The following is a 22,954-nucleotide window of genomic DNA, read 5'->3' as shown; positions in this document are numbered from 1 at the left end:
TACTTTTCTATGAAAAATGCCAACACAGTTCTATCCACTTTCACTATTTTGGGTAGGAAGCTTAAAAATCTCCGAACAGATCTCTTCAAACCAGGTGAAAAATAAAATTACCATACGATTTGTATTTGTATGTGACTCTGGTCAAATTGCAGTCACAGTTCAAATAAATGTCTCTGAAAAGATGGATGCTTTACACACATCCCACATGATGACTTGTGTGAATTGGCCCATTAAGACTACCACATGCAATGTAAAAGTAACTGAACACACAGGCTTTGAACTTAAATATTGTTGTCCCAACAGCCTTGTTTGGAGTTTATGCATTTTTAAATTGTCCAACCTAAGACATAAGAGAGTTGTCTGAATCCAAAAAAACAAATTCTAGAGGTAAATGATTTGCACTGTCTCAGACATGCCAAACAGCATCAGAGACACACTGATTTGTTAGGTAAAACTGCTCAGTGTTTTTACTGGTTTAAATCACAGAGTCCGTTTGTTTTGGAAAGAAAGAGACCTCTGCAGATAATTCAGCTCCCAGCTAAAATCTCCTGAATGAACACTGAAGGAATTCTAACTGGGAGAAGTTTCAGCTAGTTTTAATCTGCAAACCTCACCGCTAGATGCCACAACATCCCCCTAAATCTCACTCACTGGACCTTTAATTCCCTTTTACGGAATCAATACAGAGTCTTCGGATGAATGCATATGAGTGTATTTGGTGTGAGTGAGTCCAGAGAAACAGAGATGTAGAGACAGACAGACTGAGCGACTACCTGTTGGCCACTGGTCTCTCTCTTATCTGTATGGTGCTGAGCTCCTGGTTGTTTGTGCTGGGCAGGCTGAAGCTACTCTTCTTCCTGTGGCGTCGGGAGCAGCACGAGCCAAGGCCATGTGGAGACGAGGACAGCGAGGACGTGCGGGACCCCGACTTGTTCATCACAGATATCTCCATGCAGTTGGCCTGAAACGTCTGCTCATCCACAAACTCATGATTCTGTCAGAAGGAGACGGTGGGAAATTAGGGGTTCAATGTTGCTCATGAATCACTCTATTACATCAATGATTGGCTCTGCTAAATAATGAGTAAAGATGTTTCACAGTAAAGACTAAACAGACTGAACAGAATCCGCAGCAAAATTGTTTAATAATTGGAAAATGAATCATCAAGGGAATAGAAATATATTGGCCCAGATGTCCATATTAAGTGCCATCTGTGAAAACATTCACAACTGTTATCCCTGTGACAAATGAGCGTGACTTGAAGGTCAGCCTCCAAGTGTGTTTCGGGCTCAGCCAGCAGGTGGCAGAGTGACACCGCGTAGGATCTGATGCCATGCTCTGATTCATGCCTCTCCTCTTATACCTTCCTTCTGTCTCTCCTGCTATCTATAATGCACACCACGAGAGGCCTAATGTAAACATGTGTGCTCCCATCTGAATGGCATGAAGCATTTATGGAGCTTTTCCCAGACAACCAGGGAGGATCATCTATGAGGACGGACACTGATTTACAGCCTGTCCATGTCTCGGTACAGGGTTTAAAGCTGCAAGTGTAAAACTCATGTCACAGCTGAGCATTAAAGAGGCTCTTACATCTTTAAATTATAGATAGTGTAAAATGAAGTATGCTGGTTTGTTTGGAGGGAACATGGTATTACTGGCTGGCTGAGTCATGTTATCTTTAGCATGTTGCTGGCAAGGGGACTCGACAATTCCCAGCCCCATTTACAGCTATTTTTAACTTGCGCCTTATATAAAATACAGTAGCTTGTACAGTCTGTGCATGGATGAAAAAGCTCACTTTGTTTCAATTTGCAATACACTGTAACAGACTGTCTCTACTGATGATGCAGCCGTGGAAGGATTACCAAACGGGCCTACCGGGCACAGGCCCAGGAGCCCTAAGTGTGTGTGTGTGTGTGTGTGTGTGTGTGTGTCTGTATGTCTGTGTGTCTGTGTGTCTGTGTCGGGGTGTGTGTGTGTGTGTGCTGGCCTTCACCTGCAACATGTCACTAACATTGACATGTACTAACCAGGATCACATTCAAAATGACCATTAACAGATGCAAATGAACTGAAAAGAGACACAAAGTAACTACAAAAAGGGGAAAAGCAAACACACAAAGACACCAAAAAAGACGCCAAATGACCTCAAAGACCCATAAAATGATCTCAAAGAGACACTCTCAGAAACACAAACACAAACACAAAATCACTTCAAACAGCTATAAAATTATCTCTAAGAGACACGAAACAACCACAAAAAATACATAACAAAAACGACTCAAAATTACCTAAAAAAGCGAGAAAATGATCTCAAAAGGACACAAACGACTATAAAGATACAAAAAGTGACTAATAAAGACACAATAACGTAAAAGAGACAAAAAATTACAAAATTATCTCAGAGACACTAAATTACCTCAGACAGAAAACAGTCAGAAAATTGATACAAAATGACTACAATATGACACAAAATTACCTCAAAGAGCCAAAAAATTATCACAGATGATTTCAAAAAAGACACAAAGGAGTACGGAGAGACACAAAATAACATTATAGAGCCAAAACATTATTTCTAAGAGACACACAATGAACAGAACACACAAAACTTTCTCAAAGAGACACAAAATTATACTTGAGAGACACAAAACACAAAAAAGACAAAATTACCACAAAGAGCTACAAAATTATCTCAGAGATACAAAACAACGACAAAGAGACAAAAAAGGCTACAAAGAGTGACAAAACCACAAAAAGATGCATTGCAACTACAAAGTCATGCAAAGCAACGACACAAAAAAAGGCTAAACTAGAAGTGTGTGTGTTTTGGTCCTGTGTTGGAGAGGTGGGGGGCCTTTTGCATACCTTTGCCCAGGGGCCTATATCTGATAATCTTCCCATGGATACAGCACACGCAGAAGTGATTCAATTTTACATAAAAGAAACTTTTTTAACAGTGAGCTAGTTCAAACGGTCTAAAATGTATTGCCAAGAATGAAAGACACTTAAGTGTGTGATTTCCAGCAGACACAGCTTTAAGAGGAAAAAAAATTGTATTTTACCGTGGTCTTCTCCAGGCAGTGCAGCAGGTGATTATGCTGGGTCTCAAAAGGAGGGCTGGGGGCCTTCGCCACCAGGGCTTGTCCTGCCTCCTTGGAGGCCTTGGAACACACAGAGTAAAGAAGAAACGGTGTAGATGAGCAGATTCAGACTCTGCATGGAAACAGAGTCTCAGACAACAGCTAGCTCGGTGATGTAGTGGAGAGAACGCAAAGCACTGAGGGTTGAGATGCTGATCTGTAACACGGCAGCCAATCTACTGAGAACCTAGTGCTGAGAATGTTTTAGAGATGCACAGAGACAGTGGCTGATTCCAACATGTTTCACTGATAGAATTGGCTTTTGCCTTTCTTTCGCTTATTTGGTGAGGAGGACCAGAAAAGTCAAATTAGAGCTTGTTTCAGTGCAACAGCAGTGGCACACCTAGACACAGATCGAACAGATTGCACCAAACACATCACAGATTCTGCACCACAACAACACTACACACGTTGATGAAGCTCTGCACGGCTCTGGGATGGAAGGTTATGTCTGTGTTAGTTTACACTACAACCTGGATGCTCGAGAAATAACACGCAGAACACACAGCAGATCAAAAACAGAGTTTAGAGGAGATGCAGGCCGAGCGGACAGCCTCCACCTACTGTCCAGTAAGCCTTTGGTTCCCTCCTTCCCCTCCAAACCCTGTTGGACAGACATGCAGAGCTTGGTCATGAGTCAGTGTGACTGTAATGGCTGTGCTCCGCCAGAAGGCAAGCGTGCCTGCCTGGCCCTCCTGCTGTATGGATAGAGAGAGTTGAAGAAGCATGTCAATGCTGCAGCTGAGAGGTGGGATGTAAGAGAGACGGCGATCACACTGAAGCACTGGAATGACAGCAGCCCCCTGTGTTACAGCATGAGAGGCCCCCCCACCCCCCACCTCCCCTGTGTGTGGTGGCATGGCCCCCGAGCAGAGCGGCATGCAAGAGTCAACGAGGCCCCGGCCGCCGCTTGGTCCCGTTACCTCCTCCAGTGAGTCGATCAGGAGCCCATTTTGTTTGTAGCGCATATAGGCATTAGTGCCTCGAATCTTCGTAGCGCGGATTCTAGCAAGGCGAGTTTTCTGTTTGAACAAACAGACCCCTGTTTTAGCCTCTGACGGTTTGTCTGTCACACTAATTGACTCTGTCTCCCTCTGGCAGCCACAGTATTTAGTAGGGAGAGGCCATGCTTAACTCTCCGATTAGGAAATTCTGCCTTAGCAAACACTTTTAGGGAGAAATGCACATATTGCTCTTGAAAAGCTGCTGACACAATACTCTGAAGATCATTTGTTCAGTCATTGTCATTCCCTCTCTTATTTTTTCCTCCCAGTGAAATATACTCAAGGAAGTTGAGCCCAACCCAATACACACATACACAGAAACACAATAAAAGATTAATATTCTGGAAGATAGTGTTTGCCCTGTCATTCTGTTACGTGCGGATAAGACAGGGACAGAGGAAAGAGGCAGATAGAAGAAAAAATAAAGGGAGAAAGAAAGAGAGAGACGGAGGCGGAGGAAAGGGAGGGGTGAGTCAGTACCCTCTGGGCTCGTCGTTTCTCTGCCCGCTGGCTTTGGTGGTAGATACGGCTGAAGTTTGATACTATGACAGGGACAGGCAAGGCGATGACCAGCACCCCACTCAGAGAGCATATGGACCCAAACACCTTCCCCACGATTGTTTTTGGCACCATGTCACCATACCTGAAACACAGAAAACAGACGACAGTGAGCAGGCCGAGTAGAAAAACATGAAAAAATCTATTCCTTTGACAGAATCCGCCCTGGAGGCTTGTTTCATCATGTTAAGTTGTTGTGTGTTTTATGTTATTTTTAATAGTCTTGAAATAGTTACACTGACCTTGGATGATTTCACAACTTCAAATGAGAAGTCACACTTTTGAAGTGGGTGAGGAATAAATAGGACTTTTGTGAAGTCTCTTCTTCCTGGCCTACTTTCTACGTGCCGTCGTGATTTTCCTCTTTTAAAACCCTGTTTCATATATAATTACACACCTGCTGGCACCAGCTAATGCTTTCACATCATGACCAAATGCGCTACATATCCCCTGTGACCTCTGTTAGCCAAACAGCTTGTGAAAGATACAGGGAGTAGTATCACATCAAGTAAAAGCAAAAGGGGTTGGGAACAGTGTGATGCCGAACCCTGGAGAAATGGTTTCACTGTGTGGGCCTCAGTAACAGCCACTCGTGCATTTTGTTCTTCTTCCCACATCAAAATGGACCTTGAATAGTGAATGCAGATACGCTGTGCAACCAAATTAAAAACAATTCATGTTCGAGACAAAGCGAAAAGCAGCTCTTTGTAAATCGAGCACGACACTGATCTGATCCAAACGCAAGCATGCAAATTTTCAACATTGTAAAAGAAAACGTTGAACAGGCCACATTCAGCATGAATGGATTAATGGTTGTACATATGTCAGATGGGACTGAATCATCCCCATTAAAGAGATTAATGTGCCTGTCTTCTATCAGGAAGTCGGACCTGTCTTCGCTCAAGGTAAAGCTAAAATCAAACTGTCTTCATTATCTCGCTTTCTTTACGTTTGCCTCCACTGCCGCTTAGAGCTGGTGCTTACATGTCACTTTGCTCATTAGAATTGTTTTGTTAATTTAATTTCAAAGATTTTAAATGACTAGTTTGCAAACATGTTTTTCTAAAATAGGCCTAAAGACGCAAATGCCCTACTCTTCATTTGGACTTCTATGGGACATATTTAGAAAAAAAATATGAACTTCAGTTAACGGCAAGTGACAAATAATTTTTTGCTACTTTTTCAATTGTGCCATGAAAAACACATATGATGTTTGTAAATTTGAAAGGTATACTATACAAATTTCCTGTCTACTGTTTGAAAAAAGCATCGCAAACCCCAGCTCTGTCAACTTGGTGTTTCGCCGCTATATTTGTATTTTTTCAGCAGTGTGTCTGCAATTTTTGTAGCTTCCTCTTGGATGGGTGCTGCTTAAGGTCTGGTCCCTGGTCAGTACCTGTTTATTAAGTCCTGACCTCACCTGTACGCTGTGCCCAGTAACGTTCAAAACTCATAAAATAAGAAGAAAATACGAAAATCCAGGCAGAGGGCAGAGACTCTGACGATAAATACACAGCCACACACGTCTAGTGGGTCATAAGTCATAACTAAGAGGGATTACTTCATACATTGTGGTTTAGGAAAATCCTGCATATACATTATACCAAAAAATATTTCTGCATGTCAATTAAGTCGCAGTTTATTATAAAAATGTTAAAGAATAAGACTAAGAAAATAAGTAATTTGAACTACACATCCAAAAGTTGCGTAAGTGACTTCATGTACAGGTGCTAGACTTTCAGCAGCAGGCATCCAAGAGGAAGCTTCAAAAATTGCTGACACGGCAGAGAGAAAAATATATACATATAGCAAGTGAATCTGGAGTTGGCTTTCACCAGTGATACTATATACAAAAAATAACTGACAATTACTGTATAGTTTACCTTTAACAGTCCCGCATGTTAACATTAAACTTTCCTTTGCTTTGCTCTCAACATGGCCACACTTGTGATGATTTCCACCTCATTTAGTACTTTTTCCCTCATTCTGGGGAAAAAAGTGAGTGAAATGTTGATGTTCCAAGCAAACCTTCATGTTGGTGTTGTATATCAGACAAGAGGAGAGATGTAGTTCCCTTAATGGTTTCAAACAAAATGAAATGGTACTATGACAAGTCTATAGGAAACTGCAGCTTCCTTGCATTGCAAAATTGTCTTTTAAACTGACAAACATCATGCATGCATCATTCATTAATACTCAAATGCACTTTAGTGCATACAACAGTAGGTGAACAGATCATTCAGCACAGATTCTGACTGTCCTCAGTTCAGTGATGTCAGGGTAGGCTAATGGCTCAGCAGTCAACTTTGTCAGAAAAACTTATTGAATCATGATTATTTCTGTGGCTTTTAGTCTTTTAAAAAGCTTTCGATGAAGAAACAAAACTCAGTAACCAGCAACTGTCTCCTAGAAATCATGGTTGTATGTTAATAAACTGCTTCCTTAATAACATTATAGTGACATAACTGCTGCCTGGATTATGTTCACAGACAACATGTCTTAATGAAACACTACACTGGAGGAAATGGTTGGGGAGGACCCTGACACCAGAAATTCAAGTTCACTTCCAGACTCCCGTCTTAGGTTTAGCAGCAACAGCACTTTGGTTAAGGCTAGGGAAATGCTGTGATGTCGTGAACGTACAGGCTTTTTAAAAATTAGCTGTAAATGTAATATCTAGGAGACATGTGGGCTGTAACCACTGAGAGGAGCTCCACTGCAGAAAGCTACTGATTTGTTTGTGACAATGGTGATTCAGTAAAGTCATGTACACATTCTTAACACCTCTACCTCTCACAAGACTAACAAACTCACCATTTAGCCGCATTTAGACATTCTGTTGCCACACAGAGAGGCGATTATCACTCATGAAATAATTAGGGAATAAACTCTGATTTCTCCAAGGCAAAAACCTCCAAATTGCACCCACAAATCATTTGAACACAACCTGCATGTTCATGAATGGCCCTCTGCAGACACTTTAGACCACGGGCAGCCGCAGAAAAGGAAGATGGGGCAAATAAATGATTCACAGCATGTATGTTTTCCTTGTCTTCTAAACATTCTTCTATGTGCTGCGGAGGACCAGCTTTCCACAGGATTGCAGGTGGGTGAGATGAATGATCGGGACCCTAATGCGCAAATGACCTGAGAAGACCATTACCTCCTGAGAGTAAGATGAATGCAGGTAGGAAAGGACATCAGCATTGCTCAGTGGCTGTGACAGCCGTGCGTCTCTCAAGTGAGGCAGGGTAATGTGAATGTATCGCTACACGGGAGGTTGACTATTTCATAAATGAAGTTGTCTAATGCCCACGGCCGTCTGCTTGAGTCATTAGCCTCAGGTTTCCATCACGTTGGGCCCAACAGCCTGGGCTTTTACAGAGCTTGGGAGGAAAGATGTAAAAGTGGACATTTTAATATCACGCTTGATGGGACTTCATGTACAACAGTTTGCTTTCAAGTTGAGTAATCTCACACAGATGTCATTAGTTTTACAGTTCATTACAGGTCAAGTCATTTTCCTATGTAATCACCGACGAAGCCTGACAGCAGGTGTCAATTATAGATTCCGGATGTACTGTTGAAAGCCTATTAAGAGATCCGCATAAAAAATGCAGCAAAGCTTTCTCTCACACAAATGTGGCTGCTCACGTGTGTATTATTCAAATGGGAGGAGTGGCAAGATGTTGCTGGATGTGAAAATAAGTCGGCACAGTCATCTGTGGAATGTATTGCAGTCCTTTCTATTGAAGCACAGTAGCGAGCAGGTGAAAAAAAAATAATAAAAGAAAGGAGCAAGCGCACTCTGGAGAGAAACACTAACAGTGATGGATTGTTCATAAGGGAGAAGCTGAGATACACAAAGCTCTGCCTCCTGGATGACGGCAGAGGGAGGAATTAGAAGCAACGAGAGATTAAAGTAATGTTCCTGCTTTGTTCTTGTTGTCTCTGACTACCAGGTACCCACGTTTGCTACCCCGAGCTGACATGGGTGAGACACGAAGATGGATGGCCAGATTCTTATCCACCCTGCAGAGGAGGAAGAGGAGTGTCGGAATGACTGAGTATCAATTCCCCAGTTCCACCCACCTGAAACCATACTGCGCTCGCACTCGCGCCGCTTTTAAAAACAGCGCATTCTGTAGAATTGTCCTACAGTGAGATGACAGCATTGCGGATGAAGCTCAGCGCGGCGAGAGAGAGAGAGAGTGAAAGTGGGGGTTCGCCTGAGACGGTGTGGGAGAAATGTCAGACTAAAAGGAATATTTGAATTCCAGAAGCGGGTGGATGAATGTCCCCGCCCGGCTCGGATAATAGACCAATCAAACATTCATGAGTCCCTGTATCAACCTGCGTGGCAGAGTTTGTGCCGTTGACCTTAAAGGTAGTGCGGTATTCCGTCAGGGGGTGCTCTGAGACAGATTTCTGTACATGACCTCACCGCCTCACAGCAAGCGCAGAACACCCCAAAACATGCAGCAACGCTCACACAAGCGGTCACGAAAACATGCACTTGTTTGTTTGTGTGTGTGCGTATGTGTGTGTGTGTGTGTGTGAAAGGGCCTTTAATTTGACATCTAGTTAAACCAATCCCCCTTCCTAAAAAAGCAATCTTGTTCCTTGATTGTCTTCCAGAACCCTGTGTCTGAAATCTGACTGCCATCTGGTTAGTGGGAAGCAGGAGGAGGAAAAAAAAAAAAAAAAAGATATCTGGATGACTTAACAAACACGTCATTTGTTTATTTCTCTTTGCAGAGACAAGGGCGGGACTTTTGTTTCTAAAATCAAACAAATGAAATGCAGTTTTTTCAGATAAAATGAGCTGAAATTGTGAAAATCTGACCTGCTCTGATTATCTGCAGTGCTGCTTCGCTGCACAGAAATAAACCCACCTATCAAAAAGTTTTGGGGGGTTGGCAGGAGAAAGGCAACACTTACATAAAAACCCCTCTTAAGTGATCACAGGCTTAAGTTTCTGATGTAATCATAGAGGTCTAAAGTAAGTCCTGCTGTCCCACCAACTCACACGCCAGTTGAGATCACCGCCAAAGGCTTAGCAGTGCTGACAATTAGGATCCAAGGGGGATTGTGGCAGATCTTTCAGCTGAGAGCGCTTTGTCACCAGCGTTAAAATCCAATCATCCACTGGCACCTCTGTCATGGCACTTCTAGCCTCCACTTCCTGGGTTTTACCGTGAAACTAACTCCTGCAGAAGAGACTGTGGTAAAGCCCAACAATAAAAGTAAAGGGAATGCATGGCCTTGCAGCAATTGATTCCACTGACGTGTGCAATGAAGGTCAAAGTGTTCAAATGAAGAAAAACCTTTGTGATAAAGACACTGGAGCCGCTGAAGTGTGTGCCGCAGTTCTATTAAATCCGTCATGGTAAAGACATTGAATCTCATCAAACTGCACTTTGATCTCCTCCACTTTGATATTTCAACGAGAAGGCAAAGGAATGAAACTAATTTGATTAAAACATTAGGCATTTTGATTCATCAGCTGATTAGAATCAAGATAAATTAAGCACACTGCCCTATCTCATGCATCATCTATACCCGTTGTTTCATGCCAATAATTGCTGAGGGGCCTGCAATCTGATAATCTGAATCTCAAATTAATTTCAATCTCACCTTCTTCCATGAGATTGGTTTATATTCACATCTCGCTCTGCGTTTGTTTCTTATTATCTGCAAGCAAGGGAAAACGCCCTGAGGCACATTCACTGGACTCCCTGGCATCTGTTGTGCGAGTTGAGACTCGGTGAACTCACTATGAAATGCTCTTTGAGATGCTAAAACAAGACATTAATTTGAAAAAGCACTTTATTGTGGGAAAAAAATGTCAAGGTCAACCACTTTTAGTCTGACAACGAATTTGCATTTTTTATCATTTCAAAAAGATGAGGTGGGTAAATTCCAAACATGCTCTCTGCATCGAGTGTCATCATGCCTTTGATAATTCGGTGAATGCATGATTTCCTATTTGACCTTCACCAACCGTCCCATCGCACACCAAGCTCCCTATCAGTGCTTCCTGGGGTAATTCACTCGCTCAGTTTCACAGTTCAATGGCTTCCACAGCACAGACAAGCCCTCCAAACCTGTGAGACCAAAACCTGTCAATTATCCTGAAACTCCAATACTGTCACTGACTGTACCAATCAAAAGTTGATAATGACAGAAAGAGGCATTGAAACAGTGCTGGGACAACGGGAGACTGGCAAGGTCGGGAAGTATCGGATATCCTCAGGGTGGCGACATGTCCTGCGGGCGTGATGTGAAAAGTAAAGCTACAGCCGAGGATCAGAGAGTGTCACAGTGGACACAACATTAAAATGTTATCTGAGGACTTGACATGGAAGTGATGAAGCCTTACACTGACCAACCGAGAAAGCCTCCATTTTTTACGAGTCATGACAAGGAGCAAATGGAGCAATGCTCCATGACAATACGGTTCTCTGTTCCCTCACCACAAGGCTGAAAGAGCACAATATTCATCCTTGCTGACAGTTAAATAATAGATGTACCAAAAAAATGTAATTTTCCTCCCGAACTCCATCATGCTCATACAACTATGAATTCAGAATCTCAAGAAAATGGATTGCGCTGCCTGCATGTCACAGAGGCATACTAACATGAGCGACAAGATGATATAAATTTTCTGGGGTGTATTTGTGAAGACCGCAAGATTTATGGAGTACTGCAGGAGAGGTCTTGAGGGTGGTTATGTCATATTAAGAGCTCTCATAAAAAATGTAGTGTGTAAAAACAAGAAAAGAAAGGCTATATGATCGTTCGCCTCTGTGCCAATAGGCATTGTGAATCTGACCACAGAGTGAGAGGAGAGAAATGCAGCAAACAGCAGACTGCTGCATTCACAGATAAACAAGGGTAAGTGAAGCAAGTTGAACAAAAGAAAACTCTGGTGTAACATAAATCTATATTATTGATGAGGCAAATGTAAATCTGTTTTGTGTTTTGGTCAGCGTGTTAAAATATTAAGCACATTCTGTATTTATCCATTTCCAGCGTGAACAGACTGTTAAATAAAATCCTTGCAATGCCACTGAGACTGGCAGCATCACTGGTGGCTATCACCCTGCAGGAATTTTTCAATGCAGTGGCACTGCTACAGCGCGTGCCACTGCAATGCAATCCTCCAGGAGACACACCACAAGGTTTCAGGAATCAGAAGCACAATAAATGAACATGATCTCCAACATGATCCCTAAACGCCACGTATCATTCCCGATGTTCTGCACTGCATCTCTGGCTGCAGCACGGGAGCACAACATCCAAAACGCTGCCTCTCTTGGGTTTGGACACCAAAGACTGATGGGATTAAGAGTGTGTGGGCTGATAGGACTCTGCTCTGATGCTATCCCTCAGATATACATCATTATAGAAGGGGGGAATCCCACAGGCGCTGGGATTAGCCTGCTAGATTTTCACTGCAGGTGATAAGGGAAAGACGGAGAGGCTGGCAGAACTACACAACATAATGGGGAGATGGGAAAGCAGAGATAGGAGGGAGCCGGAGGACCGCACTGCCTGGTGTAATACGTGTGGTAGGAAAAACAGAGCACTCAAGTATGAGTAACTGTGAACAATAGCTACAGGGAAGGACAACTTTGAGATAGGTGAACATTGCCGACTGTGGGCAAAAATGCACAGTAAAATGAAGTGAAGAACAGATGTGAGAGATTGTTTTCTGTGCTTTCCACAATCCAGCTGAGATCCAGTCTCTGCAGATTTGTGCAAGGCGACTGGTAGAGCTGAAGGTTAGCACGTGAAGTTCAAGGAAACAGCCATAGCGCCAATGGCTACATGCCAGTCAGTGTCAATGCATTGTAAATGAAGACTTTGCAATGCAGCAGTGTCAACGTGGGTTTGATCCTCCAGCTGGAGGTTCAGCTTGGAGTCTCAGAAACTACACAGAACCAATAAAGGCCGGAGAAATTCCTCTCTCTTTAGCCATGCAGACACAGATAAACCATATAGAATAATCCCTCACGTATAGCTCTGGCAAAGGCACCTCATCTCTCTCGCTCACATATCAAACATGTATTCCCTCAGCCCTCCAAATCCCAGCTTAACCCTCACCCTGCGAAACCAGGCGGCTAGTTATCACAGCGGTTTTGACATTAGCATGCACGCCCTCTCTCATTTGGGAGATCTTCTTAAGAGTCAGGGATGATAAAAAGCTTTCCTCTCTACCGCTCTTCCATTCCTGACTTTGACTCACCCTTCCTCTGCCTGGACCTGCCTGCCTCTAACTATGAGATGAAGATGAAACGCTTCATTCTTCCTTTTTCTCCTCCTTTTCTATTATCATGCAGTGCTAGCACAGCCCCTGCTTGACATTTTTCTTTTCTTCTGCTCTTCTCCAGTCTCTCAGTCTACACCTGCTGACACTTGAGAAACAACTGCTGTCCTATGCAAAAAAGCAGCCCCATTCCACCGCTATTATGTGCCAAGTCACCTCTACTACGGCTCCTCGTCGTCATGATTACCGCCAATTCCTCGTGGCAATTTCTTTTAATTACAAGATGAATGGCTGTTCTGTATTAATAGAAGTTTTACGAGGGTTAAGTATCCACATGGACCCATAAAAATAGCATGCTATCCTGCAAACAGCAAATGGGAGAGTGGTAATTTGTGTCAGGGGGAGGTCTGGATGATGAAAGTCCTCGATCAGTCAGGAGGACATGATGAAACCAAGGTAAACTGGCTCAAACAGTCTAATTTGTCATTCCATGTTTAGATTTCTGCTCACCCTCTTTACATTGCTTTAGAAAGCCAGGGGCTAAAAATATCTTCCCACAACCTCAGTATAATACTTTGATAATGCAATTACACTGCTTGGTGGCTGAATGGGGAGGGCAAAGGAACATGAAAGAGGGGTTGGAGGCATGAAGGGGCGCCAGAGCTATGGATTATGAGAGAACGTGATAATAAAATGAAATCATCAGACACTCGAGCGATTATGCTAATGAACTCATTCCGTATTCATCATAGGTTAATCGGCGTATGAGCGAGAGGGTGGTGGCATGTTCTTCAACACAGCAAGTTTTGATCGAGCAGGCAGAGAGTTGCCTCACCTCTGTTGTATGCGGGTCTGACAGTACATGCCCAATATACGCAATTCGCCAAAACTCGTGTCCACCGTGCCACTTTGGTGTCCATCCTATAATCCCCCCATTCACAGCTCCACACAAAGGTGTTACATTTACAAAAAAGAAGAGAGGATGAAAAAAATGTTTCCTGTCATATTTTACAAATTCAACTGGAGGTGGCTGATTCACATGAATAATATTATTGTAACTACGATATCCGTTGAAAATAGGGCTGTCAGCGTAAACGCATTCATTTTTTTAAACCGCTGGCCGATATATCCCCTGGTTTAAGAGGCTGTACCACGCTGGGTTTTAAAGCTGCAGTGATTATACTGGTATCATATGAAACTAGTAGACCTGAGGAATCCAGTGACATTAACTAATAAGTTTCTCAGTGAGAGGGCATAATAACACTCCAAAGTTAGGCTAAATTTTGGCAATGGAAAAATGGTATTGCCATTTAACAGTGGTCCCTTGACCTCTGACCTCAATCTAGGGTCTAAATGAAAATGGTTTCTATGTGTACTCATGAGCCTACCCTTTACAGGCATGCCCACTTTATGCTAGCCCCATGCTGTTTTTTGCAATCATGTGATTCCTAATGAAGACAATTTTGTAAGAATTGCTTTACCTTGTCAGTATGGACTTACAAACTGTTTTGCAATGCAAAATAATGGAATTGAAAACATGTGGTTAAAAAAACGTGATTGATTGCAATTAACTGTAGCAATTCTGCAATTAATCGCGATTTAAAAAATAAATAATTTGACAGCCCTAGCTGAAATGCATATTTTTCTATAGACTATAAATAATGGACATAGCAACCATAGCTTCACCCACTGCTTTGTGGACTTCCATGTAAAGCCTCGAGTTCAGCATCTCGGCCGGCACCATCTTGAAGTCGCAATATCTGGGCAAAAGGCTGGCGATGGGTGGATCTGACTGAGACCGTGGACACTATCAAATTCCATTTGCTTGCTTTTTATAAAATGTATTTTTGTTCTTCCAGTAAACATATCATTTTTTATTATGTAAATCTACAGTATATGCATTTACAATATACTGGGATACTGTCCCTTGCAAGAATCCAGCACCCTTGAAGAAATTGACCAATCAGAGCCAGGAGGAGTCTCTTAAGTGTGCGCAGTGTCAATTGCTGCTCTTGCACACCATACACAACCACCCTAACCTACGCATCACAAGCACAATTCTTCATCTTTCAGGATGAGGTTTGGAAACGCTGGCTGAGGAACAACCACAAGCAATGAAAAACAGCCCATCCCTTCTTTGCCAATGACAGCGTACACAGCAGACACAAGTAAACAGAAGAAGACTGACGACCAAAAGCAAGCTAAAAAGAGAGATTTAAATCAAGCCCGAGCTGGCATAGTTTTTGAATCCTCTCAGGTCCTGTAGCTCTCTCCACCTTGGAGAAGCCGCGTCAGTGTTTACTCTTGCTTTTTCTCGCACTCGGTTTTAATCTTCCTTCTCAGCATGCCTTTCATCGTCAGTCTTCTTCTGTTTACTTGTCTTTGCTATGTACACTGTTGTTGGCAGCGCAGCATTTGCACAAGTAGTGATTGACATGTGTTAGAGACTCCTCCTGGCTCTGATTGGTTGTTTTCATTCAGGCATGCTGCTGCAAATGCTATTAGGAGCACGAATAGTAGCACTCTGTCCCATGAACTACTGTCAGGATATAGTAATAACAAGGGTTTTAAATCACAAGCTAGAACGCAATACAATGCAAGATTCATTCTTTAGACAAAGTCTGCCGTGATTTGATTTCGATTCAACACAGGGGCGTGTGATCAATATGAGACAATATCAGTGTCTTTTTCTTGAGTGCTTGCCATTGTCCGCCTGGCGCTGTAATGCTAGCACTGTTTGAAAGTTTAGGAAGGAGGATTGCTTGGACAGAAATGGCGACACAGACATGCCATGGGAATTTCAAAATAAAAGCGCATCTTAAAGATGACAACATGAATTGATGTTTTTTTACTTTGTATTGATGATATTGGATCATGGATCATTGAATTTATATTCTAATCAAGATTTATGAATTGTTAAACACCTGGTAATAGCAGTAGTAGCATTAGTTATATCCGTGTAAAAAAGTATTACTTGTATTGTTGTTTAAATGTATTCTGCAATGTGAAATTCCTCCTCACAAGGGCACAACAGACCAATTTGGCCTCTTTGTGGCACATACTGTAAATAAAGACAATGCAAATGGCCAACTAGTATTGATGAGATGAGATTTCAATGTGACCCCTGTGACTTTTGTTGTGTGGTCAGGTGATGCAGAAGAGGAAAAACGTGAAAGGTCTTGCGGATTAGTGCCTCTGTGTTGGAAAGGGGAACTGGTCCAGGAGCCTCATCACACTGACAGCAGATTAGTGCTCCGCGGCGCCAGAGCAGACGGTGCAAGATTAACTTTGATGTGCGATTCCACACAGAGCAGCCGCTGGATATCAGCTCCCTCCACCAAATGGCCCCTTAACTCTGAGTTTGCAGCGTGTGCATTCATGAGCTACAGTATCTAAAAATCTGCTTTTTTAACGGCAGAGCACAGAGTCACCAGATTTTGGGCTCAGTGAGTTTGCGCTCTTGGTAATAAAACAGCCACTGTAAAGAAACATTTACATGGTGTTTTATTTAAATGTGCCAGTTTTCACCAGCTACAGATGGTGCATATTTACTTATTATTTTCAGTATTGATTAATCTACTGAGCGATTTTTTGATTAAAGGGGCGCTCCACAATCTTTACACATGAGGATCATTTTTCTTCATCACAACAAGTACTACTCAGCTTAAAAAAAACAAACATGTATCTTTATGAAAAGTCATGCACATACAGTGGTTTGTAAGATATCACACAAATCAGCCGCTAGCTATTAGGTTAGGTTCAGAAAAAAGAAATCATGATTGGACGTTGACCTGACACAACATGTTCTCATCCCAACTCGTCAAATACCGTTGCTTTGACCATGGATCCACACGTCAAAAAAACGACATGCTCAGTAGTACCCTCCTGATGTACTGACAGCGGGTCAATTTACACTTGTTGTTTTAAAATCACAGTAAGTGCATAGTTTCTGCTCATTACATGCATTCAGTCTTTTTCAAAATAAACTTACAGTGTAGGTAAAATGCTTAGTTTTTAAGTTTATTGCCTCAGGGTAGAACAACAAAGAAATCATGGCTTGGCTTAAAATAAATATGGTTGTTACAGATGTAATGTAGTGTCACGCGACATACGTCATGTAACATACATCACAAGCATTGTATGCTACACATACAAGCACACTACATTCAAATTAAATAACTTTGGTTTCAAACAGGAAACAAACAGCAGGCTTCTGAGTTGATGTCTGGTGTTTGTTTGACACATCCCTATAGAGACATTCTTGTTCTTTATAACACAGTAGTTGCTACTGTTTGGAGCGTATCATACTGCTGCGAAGGGTGCCTATGTGCATTGGTGACTGACACCAAAGTCCACTGATGAAGTGGCGGTATTTGACAAGATGGGATTCGCCACCACGGAACTGATGAGATTATTCACAAAAGTCATGCTGACTTTTGGTTTCACACAGGACACAAGCCCAGGTGTCTAGGGTCAAAGTCCTGTGTCTGTTTTTCTCTGCCGCCCTGTCTGTACCCGGACTTTGTCACTCTTTATACTATGTCACCCGACTTCCTCATTTGCTTATATGAGGGAGGACAGCCTGCAGCCCATAGGACACACAATCACTGCCTCCTGGCTCACAATTATGTGGGTTACATAAGAATTATAGTGCATTACCTTTCTTAGCTATAAGAACAAATGAGAACAGCCTGAAAAACAGATGTATAATATAATCTGTGGCTGAACGGAGTAGCTTTGTCAAGCTTAAAATAATAACCCCTGAAGCTGTCATAATGGTGTCATCAAGGTTCATCATGCCTGAGTTACAAACACAAAACGCTGAGTTTAAAAGAAGTGAGCATTTACCAATCAGAAAGGGTTAAATGAAAATGATTTCATGTTGCATTTTTGGTAAGAGTAAATCCAGTATTCCCTTTCCAGTTTTTCCTATACTACTTGCTGTGACAATTCCTTGTTATTTTTCTCTCGAATTTCTTTATGAAAATACAATAATAAATTGCTGGAGTGCTCCCTTTAAGTGTTTAAACTATTAAACGTGAATGTCAAAAAATAATTGAAAATGCCCATCACCAGACCTGAAATCTGATGTCCTTACTGACAGTTCAAAACCAAAAAGTTATTTAACTGCCAATCATGGAAGACAAAAAAGAAAAAAAACAGCACTAGGAACCTCTGAATGTTTGTATATCAAAACTACTAAAGCTCACGTCAGCAGATCAATCTTTCAGACAACTGAGCAAACTTCACCTACTGATGAATGGAAAAGATACTAATAATGGATCTTATATTATGATTGTTTAGTCAAACTACTATTTCCAAAGTCAAGAGTGAACTTTTCTGTTTGATTGTATATCATCCTGTAGTCTCTGAGGAGGTCAGTGCTACTATAAAAGCATAAGAAAGACTTAAAGTGACAGTTCTCCTCCAAAATATATACTCTTACCAGTAGTTTTATCTATCATTTTAAATTGTTTTGATGTGAAATGCTGAGTGTTGGAGATATCGGCAGTAGCGATGTCTGTCTTTTCTCCTGGAAATAGATGGCACTTAGCTTGTGCTAAGCAAAAAAACAACAGCAATGTCTTTTTCAAGAAATCATGATCCAGTTATTCAAGACCTTGTAAGCAATTTCATGTAGGAACTATTTTCTTTCTATCGAACTACATCCATCAACTGCATCAGTGCGCAGGATGAAGCTGTTATCTCCTGCTAGCTCACCTAGCACCACTGAGCTAACTAACGTCACAGCTCAGCCGAGGAGGACGCCATGGTTACATCTTGTGTCTCTCACAAGCACAAGGCTCTCTTTCATGAGTAGATGTGCGCTTCCTTCCCTGCAGTGATACGGTTGGTGGGTGTAGTTTGGCAAAAAAAAGAAAAGGTTCCTACATAAAACTGCTCACAAGGTCTGAGGATTATCTTGAGTAACCAGGTGATTAGTTCTGGAAAGAGACATTGCTGTCGAGTTTTTCAAATGTATTTTTTTGGCGCTTTGAGCACCACAAGCAGAGTGCCATCTAATTCCATTGTATTGAAGAGAAGGCAGACATATCTGCGGCTGATATCTGCAACACTCTGTAACGCACACAAAACAATCTAGACTGACAAATAGCACTTATCTTTGATTTTGGGGTAACTGTCCCTTTAAGGCAAGCAAATAAAGTAATGCCTAATAGGCCAAATACATTTCTAGAATTCGGAGAAAAAGAGAAAGTCTCAAGATAATACATTTTGGTGGGTAAGGATCTATTTTCCTCTTGCTCCACACCAGAAAACTTCTAGATTCTGTTTGAGTTGCAACTTTAAATTGTCTGTATCAGCTTTTTACACTGAACAGCTGCAGCTCCTCATCTTCAAGTCTGCTTTCTGTACATACAAAATCACATGCGGGATGTTTAATACCTCATATGACATACTGTAAGTAGATGCAGAAGCCAATACAGAAATGTCCTCACATTAGTTGTCATGCCAGTGAAAGAAGCATTTTAAATTCCTCAGAGGGTGTCTTTGAAACAAACATCAAGGTACAGATTCCAGCCGTTTAAAAAAAACAGCTGCAAGTTCAAAGGAACACTTCAAAATCTCACAGTGAAGCTGAGGGGAATAGCGGAGGTTGGGATGAGACAGAAAGAGTGGTGAAGCGTAAAAATGTACTGAGCGCTCTCTCAGAGAGTGTGGACAGCAGCCAGACTGGCGACAGCAGCGGGCCCAGATAACAGCAAGAACCGGGAACCAGCGAGAACCTGTGGGGAAGTATTGGGAAGAGCTGCATCTCTTCTAACAGCTGCTGACTGGCCCCTGGGGCAGAGTAGAGCTGCTAGCTGCAGCTATATCCACCATCTCCCCACCTGCACCATGCTATACTTCTCGCGCACGGGGACATCATTACTTTTCCCATTTCACTCCACGAGACTTCTCCTGTCAAATCAAAAAATGACACAAAAAATAATAACTTAGGGCCATGGGCGGAACAACAACAACACAACCGAAAGGTCATTTTGCAGATGAAAATTGGTCTTGCATCCACGCAATCTATCAGTCATCAACGGGTTTACAGCTGTGACTGCTTCCACAACAGGGGTGGCTGAATTAAACTGACCCTGGGCCAGCGGGAGAAAGGATGTGTACTTAATGACACAACTGCCATTATTTATAACTTCAGCATCTTCGTCACCGCAGAGGACAGGCCTCCTGATGAATAACGATGATAACACTCTGAAGACAGGCGGTGAAAAGGCGCAGCTTTGGCTCCACCAAAGACAGCACATTCGAATGTACCGTTAACAATCGTGACTGAATGAAGGTTATTCATTTTAATCACACTACAGCACGCCCTCCCTCCCACTATCCCAGGGGGTTGCTATATTTAAGCACTTTTTCATTTCTTCTCCTTTTTTCGGTCTTGGCTGATGGCAAGGCAATTGCTTTGTGGGACGTCTGCCCTTGAAGAATCAGACAACAGAAGGAGATATTTTTACATACTGTAGATGTGGAGTGAGAGCAAGCTGTATCAAATTCAACGCCTTCCTCTTTGACTGTGTGGTGTTAAGAAATCAAATCACAGGCGTTTTTTTTTCTCCTCCGCCTGCTTTCTAGCTTTTATTTATTTTTTAATGTTTCCCCTCCAAAACAGAAGTGATGTTGGTTTTGTACCTGCTCTCTAAGATTAGCTGTCTGTCCTCGGGGAGAAGGAAAGAGTTGGAACGTTTGTCTCCCATCTCTCCCATTCATTCGCCTGCTTTCTAATTGGACTTCTCCATCTGTTGAGGTCTACGAATTGTCTTCTGGGGATGCTGCAGCTAAAACATCCCATCAAACACACAAATACTTCAGGGACAGTCTTCTTGGAGCGCTGCCATGCCAGGCACAGAAAGAGTAGTCTGTGTATGTGTGTGTTAGTGTATGTGTGATCTATAATCATCGACGTCCAGCAGCATACAGCCTGGAGATAAGTAGATATACAGTACGCGCTGAACCCTGATTTGAAGCTGGCAGGCTGGGCTGCTTGGAAAATGAATCTACTGCACAGCAGATCTGTGAGTGAGTGACATACTTTAATAAGAATTATTTCACAAGATGACAATGTTGATATGTTCCTGAAATACAGTGTCAGTAGTATCGACTGTGTGTCAAATGCACATCTGATAAATGTTTCTCCTCCGCAGTCCCCAAAGACGAGATTCTTAAATTCCGAGAAAAAAAAAACTTTTTTGGATTCTCTTCCAGTTTTTACTCAGGGTCGTTAATGATATGGGAAATTGTGTTCCTCACGCTTGTCACTCTTTACATCCCATTGACTGGGAGTTGAACACTCAGGAGTGAGCAGTGGGACGTGCGACAGTGTATTTGTGGTGATGATTACAGCCCATTAACTTTGATGGATGCTGTTTCACAGAAAAGACGATGGGAGTTGGAACGCCGGGGACGCAGCTTGTTTTCTCTTGCCAACGTGTGTACACAAAAGGGTGGAGGAGAGCCTGAGGGGCAAACTGTAGCAAAGTCCATGCAAAATTGATTTTTGGATCCAAATGAGACCACTTCACCTTTGGAGGTAATTGAATGTCACATTAGAGGGGCTGATGCTGGATCTATGTCTCTGGCATGATTCCCCTGTGACCTCCAGAGGACAGCAAGGATCAAACATCACCACATATGTATGCTAACGGCATTGACATCATGAATGTGCATAGTGTGTGTTTCCAAGAAAATGAGACTAAGCTTGACCTGAAATTGATTGCATTGTCCAGCTTTATTAATGCTCACTGTCTGAGCGGCCTTCTTCTCCACTCAACTCGCTTGATTGTCTTTGCCTTTCGGCCATAATGTGTGGCTCAGTCAAAATGAGACACACTCCGTTTTGTCTGTGGCCGTTATGTAAAGATAAGGCCATGCATGCCAGAAATCTAACTCTTAAGCTCCTCCGCAGGGATTACGGACAATTGGCTAAGGGGAAAAATACAAATAATAATCAACTGTTTACGGTTTTCCACTAATACCTTGAAAAAGAAGCGAAAATCCCCACATGGAAATACAATCCTTAAGCAGTTGAGATACTCCTGTGTGGGATGCCTGCAGAGAGACACACAGGCAGGAAATCCTTTAGGTGGGAGCAGAACCCACACTTCAATAACACCTAAGCGAACATATCAATCTACAGTCACTATCGTCTATCCCATTCTAAATAAAGCCTTTAAATTGTTGCCGTTTTTAAGTCAATAAATCCAACCATTATAGCATCAGAAGACATTGACAGGATTAGATTAGGGTTTGTCATTTCAGTGCCTCAGTATGTTTACCTGGTGTGACCTTGTTAGTTTGTAGCCTAACTTACCCCCCTGGAGTGTGCATTCACTACCCGCATTAAAGCTTTAAAAAATCTTGTCTTTTTGCACTTGGGTGAGAATAGTAACACTGCAGTTATTTGGCTATTTACACCACTCCCTACAATGCATTATAATGGATGCCAATACATGCTGTGATTGGCTTGTACTGTTATTTGTCACGTTTGCGCGTCATGGTCAAAAGCAGTTAGGGTTACGGCACAGAGTTTATGATCAGAGATACTGCTTTTAGCCAATCTCCGGTATTTTCTGAAGCCTCTCTTAGACTGCTTGTACAAGGCGAGAATATTTTGCTGTTAAGCTGCCTCGTTGTTCTGTATACAAGGTGCGATCGCAAATGGGTGGACAAAGTTGTCTTATCTTTAAGCCGACAATGCCAAATCAAGGGACAGGACCGTGTTTGGGACGTGTTAACATTGTGTAACGCGTGTGACCCACCAATGGGAGCTTTAAAAAGCAGCTAGCAGCAGTTAGCTGTTAACTGCTAAATCAAAGAAGAAGAACTACAATCAAAAATGTCGGCAAATTGGAAAAACAATGAGATTCTGGAGTTTCTTGCCCTCCAAAAAGATGACGTGATCAGCGGACATACAACAGGGACAGTAAATGATTGATATTGACGTGTTATGCCAC

General features: G+C 42.3%; 1 protein-coding gene across 2 annotated transcripts in view; it reads right to left on the bottom strand.

Annotated features, from left to right (window-relative positions):
- The window catches only part of LOC121950337 (A-type voltage-gated potassium channel KCND2-like), a 43,890-nt gene that overhangs the window by 3,384 nt on the left and 17,552 nt on the right, over positions 1 to 22,954 (bottom strand). Inside the window, exons 3-6 of one of the 2 annotated variants that reach the window (XM_042496295.2) lie at positions 4,628 to 4,790; positions 4,067 to 4,165; positions 3,066 to 3,164; positions 774 to 994 (exon numbers count right to left, since the gene is read on the bottom strand). In XM_042496295.2, the coding sequence (XP_042352229.1) occupies positions 774 to 994; positions 3,066 to 3,164; positions 4,067 to 4,165; positions 4,628 to 4,790 (582 nt within the window). The remainder of the gene's footprint in view (positions 1 to 773; positions 995 to 3,065; positions 3,165 to 4,066; positions 4,166 to 4,627; positions 4,791 to 22,954) is intronic. The other variant, XM_042496297.2, reaches the window with a different exon arrangement.

The sequence above is a fragment of the Plectropomus leopardus genome, chromosome 7, assembly GCF_026936395.1.
Source record: "Plectropomus leopardus strain MGB_pleo_1.0 chromosome 7, ASM2693639v1, whole genome shotgun sequence".
NCBI classification, from domain to species: domain Eukaryota; kingdom Metazoa; phylum Chordata; class Actinopteri; order Perciformes; family Serranidae; genus Plectropomus; species Plectropomus leopardus.
Note: the sequence above shows the minus strand (reverse complement) of the source record. Positions and strands in the feature narration are given on the sequence as shown.